This window comes from Thamnophis sirtalis, unplaced genomic scaffold (genome assembly GCF_051295495.1).
Source record: "Thamnophis sirtalis isolate CommonGarterSnake01/CBP01778 unplaced genomic scaffold, rThaSir2_p1.2 scaffold_18, whole genome shotgun sequence".
Classification (NCBI taxonomy): Eukaryota; Metazoa; Chordata; class Lepidosauria; order Squamata; family Natricidae; genus Thamnophis; species Thamnophis sirtalis.
Window position 1 is genome coordinate 712501 of NW_028261398.1, and position 25321 is coordinate 737821.

At 46.1% G+C, this 25321-nt stretch overlaps 2 protein-coding genes across 2 annotated transcripts in view; one reads left to right on the forward strand and one right to left on the reverse strand.

Moving 5' to 3' along the window:
- The window catches only part of LOC148042302 (uncharacterized), a 26578-nt gene extending 8059 nt beyond the window's left edge, over positions 1–18519 (forward strand). Inside the window, exons 2-8 of the mRNA XM_087703030.1 lie at positions 1021–1127; positions 8368–8606; positions 11606–11929; positions 12577–12834; positions 17489–17524; positions 17939–18055; positions 18458–18519. Of these exons, the coding sequence (XP_087559156.1) occupies positions 1021–1127; positions 8368–8606; positions 11606–11929; positions 12577–12834; positions 17489–17524; positions 17939–18055; positions 18458–18519 (1143 nt within the window). The remainder of the gene's footprint in view (positions 1–1020; positions 1128–8367; positions 8607–11605; positions 11930–12576; positions 12835–17488; positions 17525–17938; positions 18056–18457) is intronic.
- Positions 1–25321, reverse strand: part of LOC148042286 (SLAM family member 6-like) — a 979974-nt gene that overhangs the window by 623929 nt on the left and 330724 nt on the right. The gene's annotated exons all lie outside the window — the stretch shown is intronic.

Genomic DNA, 25321 nt, shown 5'->3' on the forward strand with positions numbered 1-25321 from the left:
TATATATATATATATATATATATATATATATATATATATATATATATATAAAAGGAGTCGTTCTCTGTAGCTCAAATGGTTAACTCCTTGCCTGGGAGGCAATAGAGCACAGGTTCGAATCCCAGTAAGGATATGGCTAGCTGATGAGAGCTAAATAGCTTGAAATAGATCTATACTAGTCTTCCTTTATTTATTTATCAGCACAAATAAAAACACATATATATATATATATATATATATATATATATATATATATATATATATATATATATATATATATATATATATATATATATATATATATATATATATATATATGTTGTATTTATGCTGATAAATAAATAAATAAAGGGAGACTAGTATAGATCTATTTCAAGCTATTTAGCTCTCATCAGCTAGCCATACCCTTACTGGGATAAGAACCTGTACTGTATATCATCTTAGGCAGATGTGTTAACCATTAAGCCACAGAGTTCTTCTCCTTATCAGCTGAGCCAGGGAGAAAGGTATATATTTAAAGTCACAACCCCTGGTACGCCCAAATATGGGAGGAAGTTCACTGCTTCCATTCTCTGTCCATCAGCTCGTCACAAGAGACCATCCAGACAGAAACCCAATATTTTTACTGTTGCCTTTGTTACATTTGTGTTGTATTTGTGCTGATAAATAAATAAAATATTGGGCCAACTCAAGAGGAGCAGCTGCTCCATGTAGAATCACCCAGTAAGAACAAGACATGTTTCCATTTTGAGCCCAACTCCATTGCAGTAGGAGAAAGACACAGGATGATTGATTGATTGATTGATTGATTGATTGATTGATTGATTGATTGATTCAATGAATGAATGAATGAATGAATGAATGAATGAATGAATGAATGAATGAATGAATGAATGAATCTTCCAGCCAACCTTCTCCTTTTGAATCCTCCAATCCTCTCCACATGATGGTCCCTTGGATTTCTGCCTTCTGGTGCTTCCTGTTTCCTAAAACTCAACCATCTTCTTTGTTCTCTTCTAGCAGCTGGTCTTCCTTGGTGGCTTTGAAGAGGAGCCGTTGAGACAGGGACACTTCTGCAGGCCACCCATGAACTCTATTACCAATGTGGCTAGTGTGGGGGGGTCACAGTGTGGCCTCAGGGCTATTCCATGCCACGGTGGCCACCCCATGCCTTCCTCTCCTGCACCTCAACTGCTCCTCCATCTGCTTTTGCTGCTGCTTTGCCTGGACCCAGAAGAGACCATGTTTTTTGTTTAATTTCAGGACGTCAGCCAGAGCTCCAGCATGGGATTCTACTTTGAGGCATTCTTGCTATCGGCTGCCACAGTAACAAGGGAGGGGGGCATGGCATTTGGGTTGGGGAAGTTAGCTGGTGAGATGTGAACTCTCAAGAATAACTGTGCTGCTGAGTGGAGTTGTTTACATCCAGTCAAGGCCAACTGTCCTGGGACTCCAGATGGGCAGAATACCCGAGGAAGTGCTTCACATGACACTATGCGGGACATTGACTGGATACTCAGCAAGGGACCATGGGGAGTGGGATTTGGGAAAACTCTCAATCTGTAACGTTCATGTATTTTGAATCAGATCCTGCCTTGCTTTCTCTGTTATCATTTCAGACTCAGCAAAAGGACCTCTTCTCTACGTCAGTGGAGTTGTGTGTGTGTGTGTGTGTGTACACACAATGCTGAATTTGACGTGCTGAATTGCTAAGGTTCCCCCACTGGGAGTAAAATATAGAGGGGATCCCAAAGCCCTGGGATTCTTCTTCCCAGCTCAAGTCTGGAATCACATGCAGGACTATGGAGAGGACTTCGCATCGGAGGCAGCCAAAGTGAGATGTGTCACCATGGCCCTCAAAGGGGCTGTTGTAGACTGGATGGTCACGCTCCCCAACAATAATGCCTCCCCCCAGAAAAGAGATTACCACCACTTTAAGACGACACTCTGCAGGCCCCCTAGACCTGAATGCAAGGCTAGGACCAGGATGAAGAGCATCAGCCGGGGCAGAGACCAGTGGCAGGATACACCCAGGAGTTTCGTCAGCTGGCCTGCCACATGCATGGCTGGCCCCCAGAGGCCCTGATGGCGTGCTAGAAAGATCTCCTGAGGGGCCCCTGGGGACCTCCAGCACTGGTATGTGTTGGCAGACAAGGTGGAGATCCATCTGGCTGTTGCAGAAACTGACAGGCTTTAGACTTCTCAGGATACAGGAAAAGTTTAATTGGCAGCCAGGTTCAGAAAGCGAGCCCATGGCTTAGCATTGCAAGTTCTGAACAATCTTCATTAGCGAAGCACGCGTTTCTTATACATTCTCAAAAGCATTGCAACATGGAAACACCCTTACTCATTTCTTAGTGGTTACCTTGAGGAGAAAACCTTATAAGGAGATGGGGTCTTACTTCTCCTTTTTTATAGGTACTGAGTACGAGTCTCTAAGCGAATTTTAGCTGACCCTTGTGATCTTGTGAGGCTATTGAACTCTGCGGTTAGGCACACTTTCTGTTCCTTTGCAAGCTGCAACGCTGCCTATGTGGCTTTTTAATATAGAAGTAAAGGGGACCCGAGAGGCTGTCCAGCCTGACCCAGTAGGCTTCACACTTAATGTCCCAATCTCACTTTACATCCTACTTTATGGCTAGAGACCAGCCCTGTGGAAACCACGGCTGGAGCCAGGCTCCCAAGAAGCCCTGAAAGCTGCCAAAGACAGTCCGGCAGCCAAACGGAGGTCAAATTCAGTCCCGACACAGCAGACCACGGTTTCAGGAAGGAGCGTATGAGCTGGTGGAGGGAGGGAAGCCTCCAAAGGCCTCCACGCTGGGAGGAAATCAGCTGCAGACGTCAGAGACCCAGAAGAAGAAGAAGAAGAAGAGGAAGAGGAAGAGGAAGAAGAGGAGGAGGAGGAGGAGGAGGAGGAGGAGGAGGAGGAGGAAAACCTCCTGAAGAGCTTGCAGAACTGAAAGCAGCTCACACGACCACAGCTTTTACGGTGTTCAAAATTGTACGATAATTGTAGGTACAGAGAAATTCCTGACTTGGGAAGCCCAAAAAGTTTGAGTTCAGCTTGGAGTAGGAAAGAAATAAGCTGTTTTTCTTTACAGAAACCGGCAAGGATTTTTGGGATAATTACGAAACATTGGGCAGAATGGGGAAGTTGAATGCTTGCAAATTGAAACTTTTGATCGCTTGTGTTGGGGGGGGGTGTGAGGGGGTGAAAAGAACAATCAATACAATAGAACTGGGACAATGGTATTGTTGGGCATCTCTTTAGGATGAAATTTGTCCCTGCAGTTCAGCAACCATTTGTAACACTACCTGAAGACATTTTTCCTCGTAATTTGGTCAAGAAGCAAAATTGATCCCATCCAGAGTATTCACAGGAACATCTGTCTGCAGAGCCCCAATGGAATCACAAATCGAAAGAACTTGGAAGCATGAAGGGCTTTCTGTTGAAAAGTGAAAATGAAGATTTTTAAAGCTACGGCAATTTTCTTGGCAACAGAACTGAGAAAAGTGACTTTTGACCCTATTTCACAATTATAAACAGTTGTAGCACCCCCGCAGTCATGTGATTAAAATTCAGATTCCCCTCCAGAATGGAATAAGAGAGTTGGAAGGGGACTTGGAGGTCTTCTAGTCCAACCCACTTCTCAGTCAGGAAACCCAGTACCATTTCAGGCAAATATTTACCCAATCTCTTCTTGAAAACCTCCAGTGTTTGAGCATTCACAACTTCTGGAGGAAAGTCATTCCACTGATTAATTGTTTTCACTGTCAGGAAATTTCTCTTCAGTTCTAGGTTGCTTCTCTCCTTGATTAGTTTCCATCCGTTGCTTCTTGTAAATGTCTTCAGGTGCTTTGGAGAATACATTGACTCCCTCTTCTCTGTGTCAACTGTCTCATATTTATGACGGTCGCAGTGTCCGAGAGTCATGTGATCCCCCTTTTGTGACCCTTTGACAAGTAAAGTCAATGGGGAAGCCAGATTCACTTAGTCAATCTCAACCGATGTTTGGCAAGGGCCTGAAGGAGTTGCCATAGTGACACCAGAACACCTCACTGGACAATGTGAGGAAAGAAGTCATTAATTAGAGAAAAACTGTTAGAGTTCTGTTTGCTTCATACATGACAAAATGATGTACTCAATAAAGTGATGCTTAAAGAGATCTGATCATTTCGACTGGCTGGTTTGGTTGGGTTCATCAGTCAGAAAACTTGACAACCAGAACTTGTGGGATCTTCTAGAAGGTATTGTTTATGGTCTAATTTTGTAAGCTGCCCAGAATATAAGAATAACATTACTCTATATAAGCTGAATAAATAAATGAATTGCACAAAACAAATTGCAAGCACAGTAATAAGAGGGCTGCACAATTGTGCAGCTGTGATGTTCCTCACACCAAAGAGGCCGTCCTTGTATATTTAGCAGAAGTTTGTCTAGAATTCTCTTCACTTCTTCTTCAAACACCGGCCACCAACATGCCCCACAAGAGCATCCTTGGCTTGTGGTTATCACTCGTTCTCTTTGGGGCTGGTAAGTTGTGTCTCTTTTACTTATGTTTCTAGCGTTAGTTTCAAACCAGGACTGACATTTGGGGCTCAAAACATGGTTTGTTTCCTTGACGATAACTTGGATCATTACTGGAATAGATACAAAACTCTGGAGGAACTTGGAGTCCATTGAAAACTGCTGAGTTGGGGAAGATTTTTAAGAAAAAGGCAGATAAGATTGAAAATACAAATTTTATAATAAGAGATGGAGAATATTTTCCCCTCTTTTCTTTGCAAAACATAATAAAGATGATACCATTATCTGTGTGTTCATAAGGGTGGATTATCTCACTCGACAATACAGATTTAATTAGCAGGAGTAAAAACCCAATTTCAGACAAAATGTATTAATCATGGAAGTCCAGAACACATAAGTAAAATTGGCAAAATCCCAAATAATTTTTCAATCCATATGGTAGGAAGATTGTATAGAATCTTCTAGATATGGGAAAGACATTAAAAGATGGGATTTAAATCAAGAACCAACAAACCAACTTGGTAAAATTTTAATGAGGACGGACAAAAAATTGATTAAAAATACATAATTACTTATTGACTTATAAAATGGAGGAAGAACAAGTCAAAGAAACAAAGATTGTATGGCCAAATGTTTTTGGTTATAATATAGAATTAGAGAAATGGTAAAAACTTTGGGACATTTATAAATTGACTACGGCTTTGGCATACAAAGAGAAATCTTTACAAAATCTTTTACAGGTAGCATTTACTGCCGGCAAGACTGGCCAAAAAAAAATGTTTAGCAATCTTTCTGCCAAATGCTGGAAATACAAGCAATCCCCGGGTACTTACTATCATATGTGGTGGCCGTGCATTAAAGCAAGAAAACTTAAACATTGGGAGAAAATACATACCTGGCTGGGAAAGATTATTCAACAGAATATCGATCTGAAACCAGAAATATGTTTGTTGGGCATAATGCCCGGAGGGTTATGATAAAGGGACCACATATTTAATTTTATATATACTAACAGCAGCAAGGATCATATTTGCGAAATACTGGAAAAATGAGAACACCCCACCAGGTGAAGATGTAAATCAAAAAAAAAATTAGACTGTGCTGAAATGGACAGACTAACTCTAAAAATAAAAGATAAAGAAGGCACAGAATATTATTTGATTTGGAATGGATTTTATGAGAGGTTAGAGACAAGAGGTAGAAATTAGAGAAAGAAAGACTATGAATGTTTGTATTAAAAAAAGTTTATAACTACAATTATTACAAGAAACAAAAATGTAATTAAGTCAATGTAAAAAGAAGGTTAGTTCATTAAAACTACTTGGTTATAGCATTATTATTGTCATTAGTACATGTGTGATTATATAATTATTATTGGTTTATGTGTTAATATTTATTATTATTTTTTCACTGGTCTTTCTTTTTGCAAATGGTACATCCCGACAATATACTGTATTCAATATACTGGATGAATAAAACTTTTAGAAAAAACCTTTGTAGCCTCTGAGATCTCAAACACATTGTAAGAGCTCCTCTCCTAACTTAAGAAAATGAAGACTCTTGAATTTGCAATTAGCGGAAGTGGAAAAGGAAGGAAACCAGTTGTAAAATATCAGTTCTCACAGGCACTGCTAATAAATCGACTCCAAGCCCCCTCCCCCTCCTCCCAATTGAGTGGCAGTATCACTTTTAGGGACCTGACACACATATAACCTAAAATATCTATTCACTTAATTTCCTAAATATTTCGTGTTTTACTGTTTTTCAGAGCAAAGCCCTACTGATTTGTAAGGACAGGCCGTGTATATTTTAATAATTATACAAAGGAACATAACTTCTGCTTATGTCTTTCTCTTTCAAAACCACAGTCTGGGTTAGAAAATACATACATACTTCCATAATATCCAAGAGCAATTTACAGTTTGAAATATGTTTTGCTAAGTCCTCGCAGTTACAACTGGTCAGCAGGAGCGAGAGCGGTGCCCATTGGCTATGGCAGAGGCAGGAGATTGTGGCCACCCGATTGGTCACCCGTGTCAGTTTCCACATTGCATGCTGCACCCTCGATTAAGACTGTTAGATGAATCGTGTGTTTGCTGTGGTGTGTTGTGGAAGCACTGCTGACCTGGTCAGCTGAGTCATGGCTGACAGCGAAAGAGTCCTCTCGGGGTCTTCCCGCTCTCCTGTCGGCCCACTGGAGCGATCAGATGGCTAGTCCGCAGATGGCAGTGTTGCTCGGCAAATGTTGGCTAAATGGCCCTTCTCTCCGCACATCCTGCAGATGGCTGCCTTATATTTGCACGGAGCTCTGAAGTGGCTCCCACCACAGCCCAGGCCCCCTCCCTGAGGAGATTTAGCAGAGTAACCTAAACGACTGCCTGGGTTTTGAGGCGGCTGACCTCGTCATCTTCTGCCATCTTATTCACATCTTTCGTGTTCCTTTGGTTCACCAGGACTGATTTGGTGGCGGGAACTCCAACTGACTGAAATCTCTGCATTTCTGACGGGGACCTGTCCGACATCCCTGGTGCTCAGGCTTTGTCCATGTCGATCTGTAGGATGAGCTCTGAGTGGGCAAGCAATCGGCGCTGAAGCCTCATGTCTCTCAGCCCACAGACCATCTGCTCTAGTAGCGCCTCATGGAGGTTGCAGAACTCGCAGCGGATGGTCGCTGTTCAGAGGGCGCCATGTATTGATTGATGGTTTCCCCATCCCTTTGAGTGCATTGTTTAAACCAGTGGTAGTCAACCTGGTCCCTACCGCCTTCTAGTGGGCGTTCCAGCTTTCATGGTGGGCGGTAGGGGCTTGCTGTTACTCTGCTTTATAAATTTTATAAAGTAAAGTTACTTCCCTACTTTATAAATCACCATGACTGTGGAACTGGTGGGCAGTTAGAAAATTGTAATACTACCAGAAATACAAAAGTGGGCGGTAGGTATAAAAATGTCTCCAGGCGATCCGTGAGGGAGCTGGACCATATGGTTCTTCAGCTTCACAATGAGTGTGTCCCGTGGAATGGCATAGGAAGGCATGGGGGCTGACAGGGCTCGAGCTGTATTGAACATCTCCAGACCGCAAGAGCTCAAAAACAGCCCCTTTTCCAGTCGCTTGACAGTTCTGTGAAATCATTGGCCTGTAAGAAACATTCAAACCACTCCAAATAAGCTTCCCATGACTCATTTGCTGGGCTAAAGACCACGAAACTGGGAATCGCGACCATCCTGACTGGATCGGCTAGTATGAGGAGACCATTATGGTCCCGACAGAATGGTGAGAATTACTAAAGCTCTACATCAAAATCAGAGTCTTTCAGAATAACAAATCCTATTGAAAGGAATCAGCTTTTGTGAGCGGCTCCCAACTTTAACACTCACAATGGACTAAATAGACTGAGATAGGATTTAATCAAAGTGTTAGCCCTGAAGCAAACCTGGCTGAGGCCATCTTGGAGGCTTCGGGATAGTCACAAGGCAGAAGAAGGGAAAGGGAAGGGAAAAATAGATAGCTGGAGTTTTGTAGTCAAGACAAACAAGTTTCCTGTGGGAACCAAGGACATACTAACAGGTGCCTGAGAGAGAGGAGTAATGCAGTAACCAAGCAACCAGCCAGCACCTCAATTGGACAATGTGACTGATGACTTGGGGGAAGGGGGAACTTTCACTTTTTAATTAATTGAAAACCACCGGAACTTTCAGAGTCAATTTTCAGTAGTTGTGCCAATATCTCCAATAAAACTGTTCTTTGAGGAATGTACCGGCCTTAAGGTTCTGCTTCATATGGGTGTACTGCTTGGAAATACTGACATTAAACCAACTCTCCTAATTCTCCACTCCAACCAGAGCTGCTCTCTTGAGTCCTGAGACCTACTGCTCATCTGATTTACTGAGGGAACAAGAAGACTCAGGGAAGACTGCAGAGATGGAGAAGAAGAAGAGAAAGCTGAAGGCACTAGCATTGCCCCCTGGAGAGCCTGAATACCCCCATGGAGAGCCAGCAGGTGTAGAAGTGATGGTGGAGATCACCTGGAAAATGACCCAGCTGAAGGTCCACACACCTGACTACCAGAGGTCTGCACCAGGCAGAGGAGGACTTCAGATGCCAAGGTTCAGTCCAGGAGGGACCTCCCAGTGAGCTCAACGAGGGAATTGGTGACCACAGTTCTCCAGTGAAGAGCGAAGGGACCGCTGGAACGGAATGAGTCGGGGGACTGGAGATACTGGATGGCATTTCACAGACAGACCTTGGAGGGACTAGTGGAGAGGTTCAACCGAATGAGTCTCAAACACTTGGGGCAAACAAACAGGCCTGAACAGACAAGAGTGATCATGAGCCAATCTACCCTAAGGTTCCCTCCCCAACAGGACAAGGCTTCTGCTTCAGCGGTTTTTAGGCCTGGCAAGGCCGGACAAATGGGCCCCCACCATTTGGTGGGAAGGATGTAACAGAAAGCTGAGACTGGGAGTGGGCCCTCCCCTCCCTCCCAGTGCTGCTGTGGGGGAAGCTGTCCAGTAGATGAATGGCATTGAGTGAAGCGAGAGAGTTGCAGCTACATCTGAGCCACTCCCAGACACTCCCCAGGTCCCAAAAGAATACCAGGACCCAGTAGGGGTATTTAGTGAAGAGAAGTGTAATACCCCACCCACACCACAGACTGCCATAGAATTGGAACCTGGGGAGAAATTACCTAAGCCGAAGATGTACTCCATGACCCCCAAAGAGATGAGAGAGTACATCTACATGAACCTAGCCTGGGGATTCATTCAACCACCAAATCCAGAATGGCTGCCCCCGTCCTCTTTAAAGTAAAAAAAAAAAGACAAGTTGATGAGGCTAAGCATGGAGTTTACAAGAATAAACTCTGTTTGCATTGAAAATACATACCCACTCCCCCTCCTGACAGTGACGTGTGGTGAGGTTCATGGCCAGTGAGGCAAGCTGGCAAAAGCCGCCCTATGTCTGCCAGTGCTGGGGCTTCAGTGGGGCTTTCCGAAAGCCCCGCCAAAGCCCCACCGCTGTGTCCACCATAGAGTGGTATGCATCCCGCTCTATGGCGGACTCAGCGCCGGGACTTTAAAGCCCTGCCGCAGGGGCCCTGCCACCACAGTGAACCACTGCTCACCTCAAACATAAGCGAGATCAACACGGAGAGCACCAGGCAGTAGCCGATGTCAGCGTGGTTGTGGATGAGAAACTCCTGGCTGAAGAGCGGGTGGCTCTTCGCCCACCTGCGGAACGCCACGGGCGGTAGGGACGTAAGCGAGCGCTCAAAGGGAAAAAAGAAAAAGCAATGTTTCCAGGTCTCAACCTCCAACCTCCAAGTGGCATGTAACTTCTTTTCCCTCTAAGATTACTACCCTCTTTATATTCCTTTTATATCTTCTTTATGTTTCAGGCTTAGAAGAAACAAAATTCTTAAATGAAACAAAATGAAAAGAAAGAATCCATCGCAATCAGTATTGTAGAAATAAAGGAAAAGATTTAATCTATAGGAAAAAGAAATAGAAGAAGAAAATCTGATACTTTCACTTTAAAAAGTAAAAAATGTTCACAAAACTTCTATCAATGGAAAAAAATAAAATAAAAAAAGATAACACACTGTCCAATAATGCTTAGTTTCGCCGCTTATTTCCTTTTCTTTACCAGTTTAATTTAACTTCAATCTTTTTTGGGCAGTCTTTTATAAAAATAAGATTTCCTCACCAGATGGACACACTTTCTCTTTCCGCTTTCCTTCTGTTGCAGAGCTCTCCCAACTTCAGCAGCTTGAGCCTGTGTTTATTGCCGCTGGCTTGAAGAGATTCTCTGGATTCAATCAGGGACTTTGCGATGTCCCTGAGATCAGCAAGACATACTCTTCCCTGTCACCTTCTCTTCGGGATGGTTTAGGTGTAAATGGACCGTCCAGCGGCAAAAGTGTCGACTGTGATCTTGGAGATCCGAGGTCGCACATCATACCGTCGTGATGTCAGCCCCTTTCGCAGGTCGCGGAATTCTTTGATGCATTCAGCCACCATTCGGCGTCCTTGCCTGATGTGCCTGATGCTATCTCTGGCCTTTTGGTCAGATAGGGGGTCTTCCGTCTCAAGGCCATCATAAAGCAGTTGAAGTTTCAAAGATCTGGGGTGTCGGCATTGGGGAGAGTCACCATTCAGCTTTTAAACTTTTAAAAGTATGCTGGTGCTATTTTATATCTTGGGTTTTAAAGTCTAGGAATTCTAGGCTTTTTCAGATTCTCAATCTTCCAGGAGCATAAAATTTGTAGAGTTGGGAAGGACCATGAGGATCATCTAGTCCATCAAAACTATTCCAAGGCCCCTACCTTGCTATTTCCACTCTGATTGTAGAGGGGGAAATGGTAAGCCAATAACAGGGGCATCCTGTGAGGGGATTGGTGACAATTTGCTGCAGGCAATTATACTTGGCCAACTTGCTATGGTCAACTTGCCATGGGACAACTCACCAGTCAACTCATCCTGGGACAACTCGCTGGAGGACAGGAGCTACACTAATATCAAGGAAATGGTGAAATAGAATCATTCAAGAAAGAACGCAAAAGGAGGGACGAGTTGAAAAATGGATGACAAAAATTAAAATAAAATTAATTTTTGTTTATTTCAAATAATTAAATTTTATTGTGAAATAGTCCCACAGCCAGTTGCCCCTGGTGAGTTGGCCACAGCAAGTTGGCTGTGGCAAGTTGTCCCATGCCACAGGTGGGGTTCCAGGAGACCAGCCTGGTAGCAGAAAGAGGCTAAACCCAAGCAAAGCTTCCAATGATCACTCAGGTGTTCTCCAGAAGAGTCCTTCCTGTGGCCTGGTCCTTCTGAGGCTTGGCGGACTGTTGAGTCTCTCTGGTGGGGCAGATCCTCCTTTTAAGCAGGCTCAGCTCCCACGTGGGACATTTGAACCCCACTTGCTACTCTATGAAAGAAAGGCCATTGCCCAGAGAGCCCTCATCATGTCTTCTATCTTGGAGCCATTCTGTCCTTGCTCAGAAAAGGCTTCCAGGGCCAGAAATGGGATGCATAGAAGGTCTCTTCTGACCCAACTTTGAAGGATTCCTCTTTCTTCTTGCAGGAACGTTTGGAGCAGAAGAACTGATTGGCATTCTGGGGGAGTCTGTCACATTCCAAGTGAAGACCTCTCCACCATTTGAAACAATTTCCTTGAATAAAATTATCAATAGCAATGCTATAAATGTTGCTTTGGTGACCTTCAAGAACCTGCCATGTGACTTCTTGTTCCTCCGCCCAGTCTTTCAAAAGCGACTGAACATCTCCAGTGACTGCAGAAATTTACATCTTGGCCCTCTAGAGAAAGAGGACACTGGCACATACAGTGTAGAAATTTTTTTACCAACTGAAAGGACAGCGGTCGAGTCCTTTGATCTGCGAGTTTTTAGTAAGTATCCCAGCCACAAATTCCTGGAATCTCTCCTTTGCCCAGGAAGATTTGGAGAGGTGGGGGAGATTTCTGTTGGAGGATGGAGGGCTATTAGAAGCTGAAATCAAGCAATATCTTGCACCCTTGGAAGGAGGTCTATGGGGGTCCATCACAGTTCCCTTCAGGCTCCCCTGCCCATGGGGCACAGGCTGGACTGGATCAGGCCAAAAGTGGATTCCCATGAGGATGAAGAGAGAGGCAGGTGGGCTTTGAGTCTGGAATCTCCAGTCAGTTCAGGATCCTCTTTGTGGATCTGGTGGGACTGGCTGGACCCACAAACTCTTTGGGGAAGAGTCAGGGGGTCCTTGAGGGTCTGAGCCTGGAGCCTCATCCTCTTGCCCTCAATCCATGGCTTGGTATAAACAGGGCTTGGAGGAAGGCAGAGGATGAAGGGTACCTCCCCCCACAAATGGTGGGCCTCTCTCTTCACAATGAGTGTCCCATGTGAGAGGGGAGAAATTCATTGTCAGAGAAATGAGTGACACATATTTTGCCTGCTGTCATTCATGCAAAACTATTCATTGACTCTCAACTGTTGCTGCTTGGCCTTCCTCCTTGGCCTTCTGCTCTTTCACAAATGGTGTCTCTCCATCTCTCCTGCCAAGAACGTTTGGTGGACTATGAGCTGAAAGTGACCTGCACTCCTGAGGGGACTGGAAACAGAACCTGGCAGCTGACTTGCTCTACAGGGACCTGGGAAGACAGAGTGAACATCAGCTGGACCTCATCTGCCCAGAGCACAGGTCCTACCCCTGGGAGTTCTGTGATCCGGTTTGTCCCCCAGGAGCTCAAGGCAACATGCAGAGCAGAAAACCCTGTTAGCCAGGCATCCAGGACAGTCTCCTTAAAGGAAGTTTGTGCAGGTAAGTTTTTCTCCTCTTAAAAGAGCCCATGAGACCAAAGATGAATCTGAGATTCTCTGGAATGGTATAAGGTCTCCTGATGGAGGAGGGGTCTCAAACTCAATTTCATTGTGGGCCATGTAGGGGTGAAATCCAGCCGGTTCTGACAGGTTATGGAGAACCAGTAGTGGAAATTTTGAGTAGTTCGGAGAACCGGTAAATGCCACCTCTGTCTGCCCCCCCCCCCATCTATTCTATGCCTCCGGAGACCCAGCTGATGGGGAGGGAATGGGGATTTTGCAGTATCCTTCCCCTGTCATGCCCACCAAGCCACGCCTACAGAACCACTAGTAAAAATGTTGAATTTCACCACTGGGGCCGCATCAGGGCTGTAGTTGACCTTGAGGGCCAGGTGGGCATGGCTGACTGGGTGGGCGTGTCCATCTTGATTCCACTCCCCAAATTGCTGGCATGTTTCCTCTTCACATTGGGTAGACTGGGCCAAAGTGCCATCGGCCAGCCTCTTACATCTTCCAGGACAGTCCCACAGGCCGGTTTAGCAATAGCAATAGCAATAGCAGTAGACTTATATACCGCTTCATAGGCCTTTCAGGCCTCTCTAAGCAGTTTACAGAGAGTCAGCATATTGCCCCCAACAATCTGGGTCCTCATTTTACCCACCTCGGAAGGATGGAAGGCTGAGTCAACCCTGAGCCGGTGAGATTTGAACCGCTGACCTGCTGATCTAGCAGTAGCCTGCAGTGCTGCATTTAACCACTGCGCCACCTTGGTTCCAAAGACATCACGGGTCGAATCCTGCCCACAGACCTTGTGTTTGACAGCCCCCATGGGGTTGGACTAGGAGACCCCCAAGAAGACAGAAAATCTTCCAACTCTGTTATGCTGTTACATTTAGCCGAGAGACCAAAGTTTCTGGAGAAAGTAGACCTTCCCATGCAGAAGAACCATGGGATTTGGAAAGGGGTTGAGCTACAACCAACAATTCAGAAATATGTTGGCATTCCAAATAGCACCCAAAATTAAATCAGAGTCTGTGGCAAAGTATTGCTCAAAGTTCCAATTTATGAAGAGAGCCATGTTGGCACATCTGGGAAAACCCACATCTGAAAGCTTCCCGGTTTTCCCCACCCAGTTGAACGTTCAAGATCTTTCCCCCACACCCATAAGTCCATCCCATGGTCCCATCTCCCACTGCCATGCTGGCACTTCCACCCACCCAGTTCCAGTCAGGTGTAGAGACCACTGTTCCCTCTAAGGTGCGCGGCTGCGCGGCCGCACACATGGCAAGAAACCCCCGCGCAGAGGTTTCTAACTGCCGCGCAGAGGTTTCTTTCAAAGCAAACGTGGGGAAGTCCTTTGCAGGCGGCTAGAACTGGCCGCCCGCAAAGGACCTTCCCAAACTTGTTTCAGCGGCAGCTCTCAGCCTACAGCGGCAGCGTCACACAGGCTGTGGAAGGAGGGGGAGGAGGAGGGAACCAAAGAGAGGCTTTTGCCGAGTCTGCGCCCCACAGCCAGGACCGTCCTTGCGCCTCAAGCCACGTTTCTTCCTGCAAAGCCCTTCTGGCATCAAGCGGAACTCTCGGGTTGCCTGAAGGGCTTTGCAGGAAGAAACGCGGCTTGAGGCGCAAGGACGGTCCTGGCTGTGGGGCGCAGACCCGGTAAAAGCCTCTCTTTGGTTCCCTTCTCCTCCTCCTCCTCCTCCTCCTTCCACAGCCTGCGTGACGCTTCCGCCATAGGCTGAGAGCTGCCGCTGCCGCTGCTGCACAGCTGAGGGAGGGAGAGCGAAAGCAGAGGTAGCCTCAAATTTAATTTAAATTCTTTAAAATAATTTTTGAATTTCTCCTCACCAAACCTTTAAGACTGAAAGTTTTTCCTAACATGAACTTGAGCTAATATACTTAATATGAGAAAGGTGCAGCAATTAACACTGCTTTTTAAAAAGAACAATATTTCTCAATTGTTTATCTGTATGAAGTCTGCCTATCTTAAGTTCCTACTATACAAAAGGTGTTGCCTTCTAAGGCAACCAGTATACAATACATTAGTGGCCAATGTTACATTGCTCCTAATGACAAAATTAGAGCTGTGTTAAGCCTATGAAAAAAAACCCAAATGAATAAAATCATTATTAAGACCCAATGAAAAAATTACAAAAATTATGCATAAACTTTCATGTTCCCCAAATTTCCAATCCAAAACTTAACCCAGATTCTTCAGACATAGATTTGTAATTCAGAGTCAGACTCGATTATTAGAATGAATGCATTAATCAGAGGTGAATAATGTTGGTGAAATCTCATCTAACCTTCCATAATAATAACATACATACACAAATAGCTGACAGCCACATCTCTGAAACACTATTAAATCTGAACTAAATGTTTATCTAGAACTCAAATAAATAGCTGCTTTTTGGTTTTATTTTTTTTAATATTTATCAGTCTCTCTTTTATTCCATACTTCTGGTTGAAAGACTATTCTATGTCATGCTAAACAAATGCATGTTCTAGTGGCGGTGGGGGCTCGTTGGCATCTTCAGCAGCAGCCCTGCCTCCTGTGAAAAAAACTGAAGATGGAGCAGATCCACGCAGATGACGTTGCTGCAACATGACTGGAGGAGGAATTCTGGGAGTTGAAGTCAGCAAGGCTTAAAGCTGTCAGGTTTGAAGACCCCTGGGGTTTTTTTTCCTAAAGGGTTAGGGGTGCAAAGGTCTTGTAACTTGACAGCTTTAAGACTTGCACGCTTCAATGCCAGAGTTTCTGAGCCAACATTTTGGTTGCTAAGCAGGACCGTTGTTAAGTGATACTGATATTATATAGCACTTTTAATTAAGCGGGTACCTTGAATAAACATAACTTTGAGTTTCAAATAACACTGATTTCGTTGTTGTCTTAGGTGACATCTGTGAAAAAAATTCAGGTGCTCAGGCATGAAAATGTGCCGCTCAAACACTATACTTTTCCGCTCACACTGAAAAAAAATTAGAGGGAACATTGGTAGAGACAAAGGATGACCTTGGCTTTCTAGAAAGGAATTTTATTTTGGCTACATAGTATTTAACTCCCTGCAAACATAAACAAAACATAGTAGAATGGAAAGGCCAAAGATCCAAAAGGAATATGGCTGCAGGCCTGACAGGCAGCCTGTCCTCAGAAGAAAAGTGTTTCCTGAAAAGAGAATAATGTAGAGGTTAACATAAGCAGAACTAACCACCTCCCCATCTCCCCCCCAGGGGTGCCTGGTGGCTTATTGGGAAACCTATCATGGAATTGTTTTACTAACTTATCAGCTTTTACATTCCAAGTTTTCATCCAAGTAGCTTCGGACAAAGGGTATCCCTCCCGATGCACTAAATATTGCAAATGGCCTCTGTACAACCTAGAGTCTAACATTTTCTTCCCTTCACAGTGTGTTTCTCCTTCTATCGCTACTGGAGGAGGGGGAGGCTGGGTGGACGGTCTTAGGCTGGATCCAACTACTGAAACTCCTTAGAGGCAGTAAATTCCGAGGCTTCATCTTGCAGAGCTAGTTCCAATTGTGAGGGAGGCTCTTTGCGCCTGGCTCCCAGCTGGCTCTCCCTCTCTGCAGCCTCCACCACGGCTTTGGAAGGCACGTAGATGGTCTTGACATAGATAGGCACCATCTGCTGCTTTCCCCATGGCTTCCTTCTCCTCCTCCGTCTTCACTGAGTTTCTCCACTGCCCAAGCTTGGGTCAGTGCTGGGGCTCAGAACCCCGAACAGCACCCCAATTTTCAGGGTAGCTGGTCAAGTGTTTTAAGGGAGATTCGGGTTAATGTCGGGGTTCCAAATAGCATCCACACAACAGACCAAGTCATGCTGTCCAATAGCTCACTGACGGTGGTCCTTTAGTTCATTGCTGAGTGCAATTATAGCTCTGGGATAAAAGTTATTCAGAAGACGTGTGGTCCTAGTTTTGATTCTTCCGTATCTTCTGCCAGAAGGCAACAGCCTAAAAAGATTGTAAGCAGGATGGGAAGAGTCTCTGAGTTGCTCTCCAACAGGGACACTGAATCGGGGGGAGGGGAGGAACCTGGAAGGATCCTCAGACAAGGAGTCAAAATTCCTCATTTGATTCTTTGCTGGACAGATCTCTAATGCGGAGGTGAGAAGGACCCTGCACAGACATTTCACTTAATGGGAATTTACTTTAACTTGTTAAATCTAGGAAAACTGGCAAAGCTGTTGGATAGAAATATATTTTGCAGCTTGGTAGAGGATAGTTTTACTTTAAGCTAGTTGGCCATTCACATATCCTGTGTTTAAAATCAGGAGGTTAATGCTTCAAGCCCTTCAGTGGCATTTGGTGAATGCGGTTAGTCAACTCATTTTGCAAGCCTTTTAACGCAGAGGCATGATGAAGATCGCACTGCATGCATTTCCTGTTCTACTTTGGCTCTCATTCCTCCCATTTTTGTTTGCAGTTGTTTTGTGTTTGTAGTAAAGAATGGAGGAAAACAATTGTAAAATTAACCAGGCTTAACAATCGGCTTCAGGGAGGGTTAACGGGGTCTTTTGGCTGTTAATCGGATGGCTTCCCCCAACCAGAGATGCTCGATTTCTCACTGCCTGACCTCTGTTTCTTTCGATCTGCTCTCTTCCACTTGCATTCTGCCCATCACGCTGAACCCCAGAAGAGAGACCTGGGACGGAGGACCCCCAAGTGAATGGTGAGCTCCACCCCCTCCTTGTAACTTCCACCCTTCCTGCTGTCTGTAAAAGTTCACAAACCCCAAGAAACTTTGGAGTTATCAGTCACATTGTCCAATAGAGATGCTGGCCAGTTGCTTGGTTACTCTGCTCCCCCTCCATTCCCATCTCCATTCCCCCCTCACTCTCCCCTCTAGCTGGACAGCGGACAGGGATATTTTGAATTACTCAAGTGTCCTCCAGATGTATTCTTCAAGTGGCCTGGTCTGCCTGAGGCTTGGTGGAGCTTTAGGTCTCTCTAGTGGAGCGGATCTTCCTTTTGAGCCCCAAGAGAAGGACTCAGCTCCCACATAGGGCTGGTGGCTCTTCTGCTGCAAGGGGGGCATAAACTGTCCATTCCCTGGTGTTTAACACGCTCTGTGGCTCTTTTTCAGGTCAGACCGAGAACTTCTACCAGCTGCCTCTCTGGGCCCTGCTGTGCCTTAGCAAAGTGGGAAGCCTCCTCCTCCTTGGCTGCTTGGGGCTCATTCTGGTGGTGAAATCCAGGAAAGGTAGCCTCCTAAGGAGGATTTCTAAGAAAATCAACCGTTCTCTTTTCCAGAAACAGAGCAGAGAAGGCATTGGAATGACTGGCTCCCTTTGCTGCCACCCACCTCAATCATGGCAACCTAGAACCCAGGGCTGAGGGGCTCAGGTTTAGTCCCCATGCCACAACCCTGTGCCTTGTGCTCACTTTTGCAAGGCCTGGTCATCAGAGCTTCAGCCCCTGGTCCTCCCCTCCAGCTGCTGAATGCCAAATGGTTCTGCAATAAGGCACAGATTCCATCCCAAACCCCAAAGTATCAGGGTTTACTTGACATCCATGCCCCCTTGGAGAAACCCCCATCCTCCAAGACATCTGTCTCTTTTCTGAATACTTTACTCTCACGGATTCCGTGTATGCCTTGCTGCAGAGCCACTGACCACCAGGACACGGACAGCTCCTAAAGCTGATGGTTCCTCTCCAATCATCTGAGCTAAGAGGTCCATGGCTTCAGTTCCTGGTAGAAGGTTTGAAGCCCAGAGAACAGGATCTCGCCATATAGGTCTGTTGATTTCTAATATGGACAGCAAGGATTCCATGATGCCTCCTGGTCAGTCCAGGAGAGTAGCCTTAGAACTGAAGATGCCAAGTGACCCTTCAGAACCAGATTAGTTGCTCTCCATCCATTCTCGTCCCACCAAGGTCATCAGTGGGTGACTGGTGTGGTTTCAGTCCAGTGGTGGGTTTCAAATTTTTTTAGAACCTATTCTGTAGGTGTGGCCTGTTTTGTGGGAGTGGCTTGGTGGTCATGTGACTGGGTGGGAGTAGCTTGGCAGTCATGTGATTGGATGGGAGTGGCTTGCCAGTCATGTGACTGGGTGGGAGTGGCTTGCCAGTCATGTGACTGGGTGGGAGTGGCTTGCCAGTCATGTGACTGGGTGGGAGTGGCCAAGTCGATGTCACTGAATTCTTTGCCCCAAATAATGACCTACAAAAAGAAGATATAAAAAATGAAATTTATCATTTTGTGCACTTACTATTTAAATAAGAATAAAACAAGTACACAAAACAATAAAACAGCTACTTAGAGAGGAACTATGGCTGTCCTTGTTGGTCTTCAACATTACCGACCACCTTACACACACACTTCCAGCCCCTCTGCCTCTTCCCTCTTCCTAGATATATAGGTCTGTTGATTTCTAATATGGACCAAAAGGATCCCATGATGCCTCCTGGTCAGTCCAGGAGAGTAGCCTTAGAATTGAAGATGCCAAGTGATCCATCAGAACCAGATTAGTTGCTCTCCGTCCATTCTCGTCCCACCAAGGTCATCGGTGGGTGACTGGTGTGGTTTCAGTCCCATACCCAGTTCTGGCCCTTGACTTAGAGGTCCTGATATTCTGCTTTGTCCTGGTCTCTGTCTAACTGGGGCTCAACCACCATCTCAGCATCTCCGAAAGGGAAAGTTGGAGAGCATTCATCATCCCCTGCCTCCAGCCCCTCCCTGATCACTCTGGCCAACCAGCAGGTCTGGCGTTGAATTCACAGATGGTTCAGTGAAGAGCCCAGAGCACCTTCTCTTTTCCTCAGCATCCACAGCTTCAGACCGATCCCAAGTACCTCCACCACACAAGGCCTCTGTCATCTCAGCCATCCTTAGGGTCAACAGAGAGCTCCACTTTGAGTCCAGCTCCTTCACAGTAGTAGGAAGACATAGATTCAAAATAAATAAATAATTGCTGTGGCCAACCCCCCCCCTCCTCCTCCTTTTGCCCCACCTGTCCTGTTCCACCTGGCAGCCCCTTGGACATCTGCCTTTCCTTCCTTCTGTCTCCTAAAGCTCAAAAGTCTCCTTGGTTTTCTTCCCAGCAGTTGGAGGATAGAGGCTTCCGACCCGATTCCTGCCAGCCTCCCAGAGGAGCCCATCACCACCTCCCGGGGTCAGAGCCCATAGCTCTCCCAGCCCCACATTGGCTGAAACTGATGGACTCCTGCTCTTCACTTCAGAGGCCCATGGACTTCCTCTCGGCTTTCAAGAAAAATCTTTGGAACAAGGGAGCTTCTGTGACTCACACAATGAGGTCTATTCTCGGTTTGCCTAGTGTGAGGAACACAAACCATGTTGTTTCCCTCTGGCCACCCCATTGCCTCTCCTGCATCCCCAATCGCTGCGTTTGCCCTCGCCTCCTGCCGCTTCGCGCATGGAGCTGTAAGCCACATCGGGGAAGCACTGTGGTGGAGAGAAGTGGCTGGGTCTGATCCTCCGGTGCCTCATCGCTTGATCTCACCAGGCTTTCAACAAGATCTTTGCAGCAGGAAACGGCAGGCGGCTACTTCCAGACTTTCTTGGTGCAGCTGGGCGATGCCTCGGTCGCTCAGGGAGACATTGAACTTCTCTCCAACGGGAGACACTGGCCTGCCACCTCATAGCCTGCCATGCCCACTGAGCCGACCCACGCCCAAAAACTACGAGCATTCGTTGAAAAATCATTAGAACTTCAAATGATCTTGATTCTATCCTTCTACTAATGCAGCCTAGAATTGCAGCAGCCGAACGCTTCTGGCACATATTTAAGTGATTGTCTACTACTAATTAATTACAAGTGATTGCTAATTAAGAGCCAAGGTGGCGCAGTGGTTAAATGCAGCACTGCAGGCTACTGCTAGATCAGCAGGTCAGCGGTTCAAATCTCACCGGCTCAGGGTTGACTCAGCCTTCCATCCTTCCGAGGTGGGTAAAATGAGGACCCAGATTGTTGGGGGCAATATGCTGACTCTCTGTAAACTGCTTAGAGAGGCCTGAAAGGCCTATGAAGCGGTATATAAGTCTACTGCTATTGCTATTGCTAATTAATTAATTAAGGCATGTATCCCCTCATTCTCCTTCACTGGTGCAGGAGCATTTCCTGAGTGAGGTGCGCAATCGGCAGGGCACCGTGGGGGCCAAGGCAGGGAAGGAGAGGGACCCCCCCACCCCGAATCTGAAGAAGTCGGGCTCGGACAAACTGAGCATCACAGTCTATGAAATTGTATCATGATTTGTCTTGTAACATTTATTTGGAATAAATTATGGATCCAATCGAGACGAGCCCAGGTAGACTTCTTCTGTGCGGCAGTCAGGTGATTGGGAAAAGGGGTGCAGTGCCAGAAGTCAGGGTAGGGTGGCAGAGATGCCCTCGTGGGTGGCCGTATGTTCAGAGGGTCTCCTGGATGCCCCTGATCTGTTCCTTCCTTATTTATTTTGATTATTCCGTTGGGGAAAGTCAGCTCCCTGCAGACACCTGGAGCCTCAAATCTCCAACTTGGTGACTTTGAGATGCGGGGACTTCAACTCCCAGAATTCCCAGCCAGCATGCCCAGATTAGTTCCATTTGGATTCATGGGTTGTGGGGACTCTACGCTCGTCGGACGATACGGGGCAGCATCAAGTGGGTTTAGCTCCTTCTGCAATCGCCTGGTGAAATGGGTCCCACTTCAGTCGCTGACGTTGGATCACCCAATGGGGGTCGTTGGTCTCTTGGGGGTCGAAGGGGCCTCTGCCCAGCCTCACTGGGGTCTGAGCCAGGACAGGATGCGCAGAGGAGGGTCCCTTCCATCTTCTTCATCCGTTGCTCTTTTTTCCTTCCATTCAGTCGGGTCCAGTTCTCGAAGACTGTCTGAACCTGTCCAGGAGAGGTTTCCAGGAGTGGATTGCCCTTGTCTCCTTTCTAGGGCTGAGAAAGAAGGGTTGGCCTAAGGTCACTAGGATGGCCCCCGCTAAGGGGAGGAAGAAAGGAAGGGGGGAGAAAACAGGGAGGGAGGGAGGGAGGGATGAAGAAAGGAGGGAGGGAAGGAAGGAAGGAAAGAAGGAAGGGAGGGAGGAAGGAAGAAAGAAAGGAGGGAGGGAAGGAAGGAAGGAGGGAGGGAGGGAAGGAAGGAAAGAAGGAAGGGAGGAAGGAAGAAAGGAAGGAGGGAGGGAGGGAAGGAAGGAAAGAAGGAAGGGAGAAAGGAAGGACGAAAGGAAGGAGGGAGGGAAGGAAGGAAAGAAGGGAGGAAGGAAGAAAGGGAGGATGGGAGGGAAGAAAGAAGGAAGGAAGAAAGGAAGGAGGGAGGGAGGGAAGGAAGGAAAGAAGGAAGGGAGGAAGGAAGGAAGGAAGGAGGGAGGGAGGGAGGGAAGGAAAGAAGGGAGGAAGGAAGGAAGGAGGATGGGAGGAAGGAAGGAAGGAAGGAGGGAGGGAAGGAAGGAAGGAAAGAAGGAAGAAAGGAAGGAAGGAGGATGGGAGGGAAGGAAGGAAGGAAGGAAGAAAGGAAGGAGGGAGGCAGGGAAGGAAGGAAGGAAGGAACGAAGGAAGGAAGAAACGAACGAACGAAGGAAGGAAGGAAGGCTTTGATGCCTATTGGAGAACTAGAACTCACAATATCCTGGTTATAGGCCCACAGTCATGTAGAAGTTGGAGTAGAATTCAACACGAATGATGCTGGAAGGAAAGTCACCATATTTCAGTTATTGCTCCAAAGTCCTTCAGTGATCTTTCAGGAGTGATCCAGGAGTGGAACTCACCTTTTAGGGTAAGAATTCATCAAACCTACAGCAGAATTTAAACTCACGGCTCCTGGTGATTGGTCCAAAGTCTCTCAGCCGCCTATCCTGAGGATTCCAGGAGGAGAACTGAACCTAATACAGGAAGAGATTTCACCCTCTTTTAGTTACTTGCCTAAAGTTGGAATGGGACTGTTCACCTCGTACCCGTGTCCACCCCCAGGGTTCCTCCCCCAGCCGTTAACCCCTACCATTTCTCCTCTGTTGAAACCACCCTAGCTGTACGCTCTGGCCAATGGGCCCCAGCCTCTTCAGTCCCAGACCCTTCCTCAAGGCCCATTAGGCCAAATACTGCTAACTCTGGGCTTTGGGGCTCAGGATACAGTTCACCGCCAGCCAATAGGAAGAAGGGAAGGGAGAAAGAGAGAGGGAGGGCGGGAGAAAGTGTTCTGTGTTTCCTCTCTGGGAGTTTGTTTCTCTGCCCAGTCCCCTTGATCTGAGCTAGAAAAACCTTTGCATTTCCCTTCCTTTCCGCACATCAACAGCATCCTGCTGCACTTTCCAAATTAACCTGTTTTGCTGTCTGTGAGATGTCCTGGTGGTCCCCTTTCCACTTACAAACTGGCAAATTCACCTGCTCCCCAAAGATGGAAATGGTGCGTAGAACTAATATAAGGAACATTCCGTCAATTCCATGAGGACATAACAGGGATAGTAATATTTAAATTTGATACTTTAACATAATCCCTATCTCAATGTAGTAGAATACCAATTTGAGAGAGCCTGAATATGTGGAAACATGGTGAACTCTTAATAATACACATTTAAGCCTCTGGCTTGCTCACTTTCAAGGTGATGCACAGGTGGGGTGCTGAGCAGAACTGAATGGGAAGTAGGAAGCTTCTCTTGCAAATTAACTACTCAGAAGAACTTTTTTCCAACCACAATACCAGCTACACCTGTTATGTAGATGAATAACATATTCCCAAAGATTTGAGGAATAATTACTATAGGACTGGGGTATCTTCCCATAGAAGGGAAAAGAGAAGAAGAATTCATCAAATCTACATCAGAATTTGAACTCACCGCCTCCTGGATTTTGGCCCAAAGTCTCTCAGCCACCCATCATGAGGATTCCTGGAGGAGAACGGTCCATGCCTAATGCAGGAAGAGATTTCAATATCTTTTAGTTACTTCCTCAAAGTCATTTAAGGGTCTGTTTTGAAGGCTAAAGGAGTGGAACTCACCTTTTCGGGCAAGAATTCATCAAATCTTCATCAGAATTAGAACTCACCGCCTCCTGGTAATTGGTCCAAAGTCTCTCAGCAACCTATCATGAGGATTCCAGAAATTGAATGGTCCATGCCTAATGCAGGAAATGATGTCACTATCTTTTAGTTACTTCCCCAAAGTCATTCAACTTTCTGTTTTGAAGGCTGAATGAGAGGAACTCAATAGCAGTAGACTTATATACCGCTTCATAGGCCTTTCAGGCCTCTCTAAGCGGTTTACAGAGAGTCAGCATATTGCCCCCAACAATCTGGGTCCTCATTTTACCCACCTCGGAAGGATGGAAGGCTGAGTCAACCCTGAGCCGGTGAGATTTGAACCGCTGACCTGCTGATCTAGCAGTAGCCTGCAGTGCTGCTTTTAACCACTGCGCCACCTTGGCTCTTGACTCACCTTTTAGGAGAAGAATTCATCAAATCAACTACAGAATTGGAACTCAGCACCGCCTGGTGATTGGTTTAAGGTCTCTCAGCCACCCATCATGAGGATTCCTGGAGGAGAACGGTCCATGCCTAATGCAGGAAGAGATTTCAATATTTTTTAGTTACTTCCTCAAAGTTATTCAACTGTCAGTTTTGAAGGCTGAAGGAATGAAACTCACCTTTTCGGGCGAGAATTCATCAAATCTAATTCACAATTAGAACTCAGCACCTCCTGGTTTTTGGTCCAAAGTCCCTCAGCCACCCATCATGAGGATTCCCGGAGGAGAAGGATCCATGCCTAAAGCAGGAAGCGATTTCAATATTTTTCCTCAAAGTTATTCAATTGTCAATTTTGAAGGCTGAAGGAGTGGAACTCACCTTTTAGGAGAAGAATTCATTAAATCAACTGCAGAATTAGAACTCACCACCTCCTGGTTATTGGTCCAAAGTATCTCAGCCACCCATCATGAGGATTCCTGGAGGAGAACTGTCCATGCCTAATGCAGGAAGAGATTTCAATATTTTTTAGTTACTTCCCCAAAGTCATTCAACTTTCTGTTTTGAAGGCTGAAGGAGTGCAACTCACCTTTTAGGAGGAGAATTCATGAAATCAACATCAGAATTGGAACTCACCGCCTCATGGTTATTGGTCCAAAGTCTCTCAGCCACCTATCATGGGGATTCCTGGCTAAGAACGGTCCATGCCTAATGCAGGAAGAGATGTCACCATCTTTTAGTTACTTCCCCAAAGTCATTCAAGTGTCTGTTTTGAAGGCTGGAGGAATGGAACTCACCTTTTCAGGCAAGAATTCATCAAATCTACATCAGAATTGGAACTCACCGCCTCATGGTTATTGGTCCAGAGTCTCTCAGCCACCTATCATGGGGATTCCTGGAGGAGAACGGTCCATGCCTAATGCAGGAAGAGATGTCACCATCTTTTAGTTACTTCCCCAAAGTCATTCAAGTGTCTGTTTTGAAGGCTGAAGGAGTGGAACTCACCTTTTAGGAGGAGAATTCATGAAATCTACATCAGAATTGGAACTCACCACGCCCTGGTGAT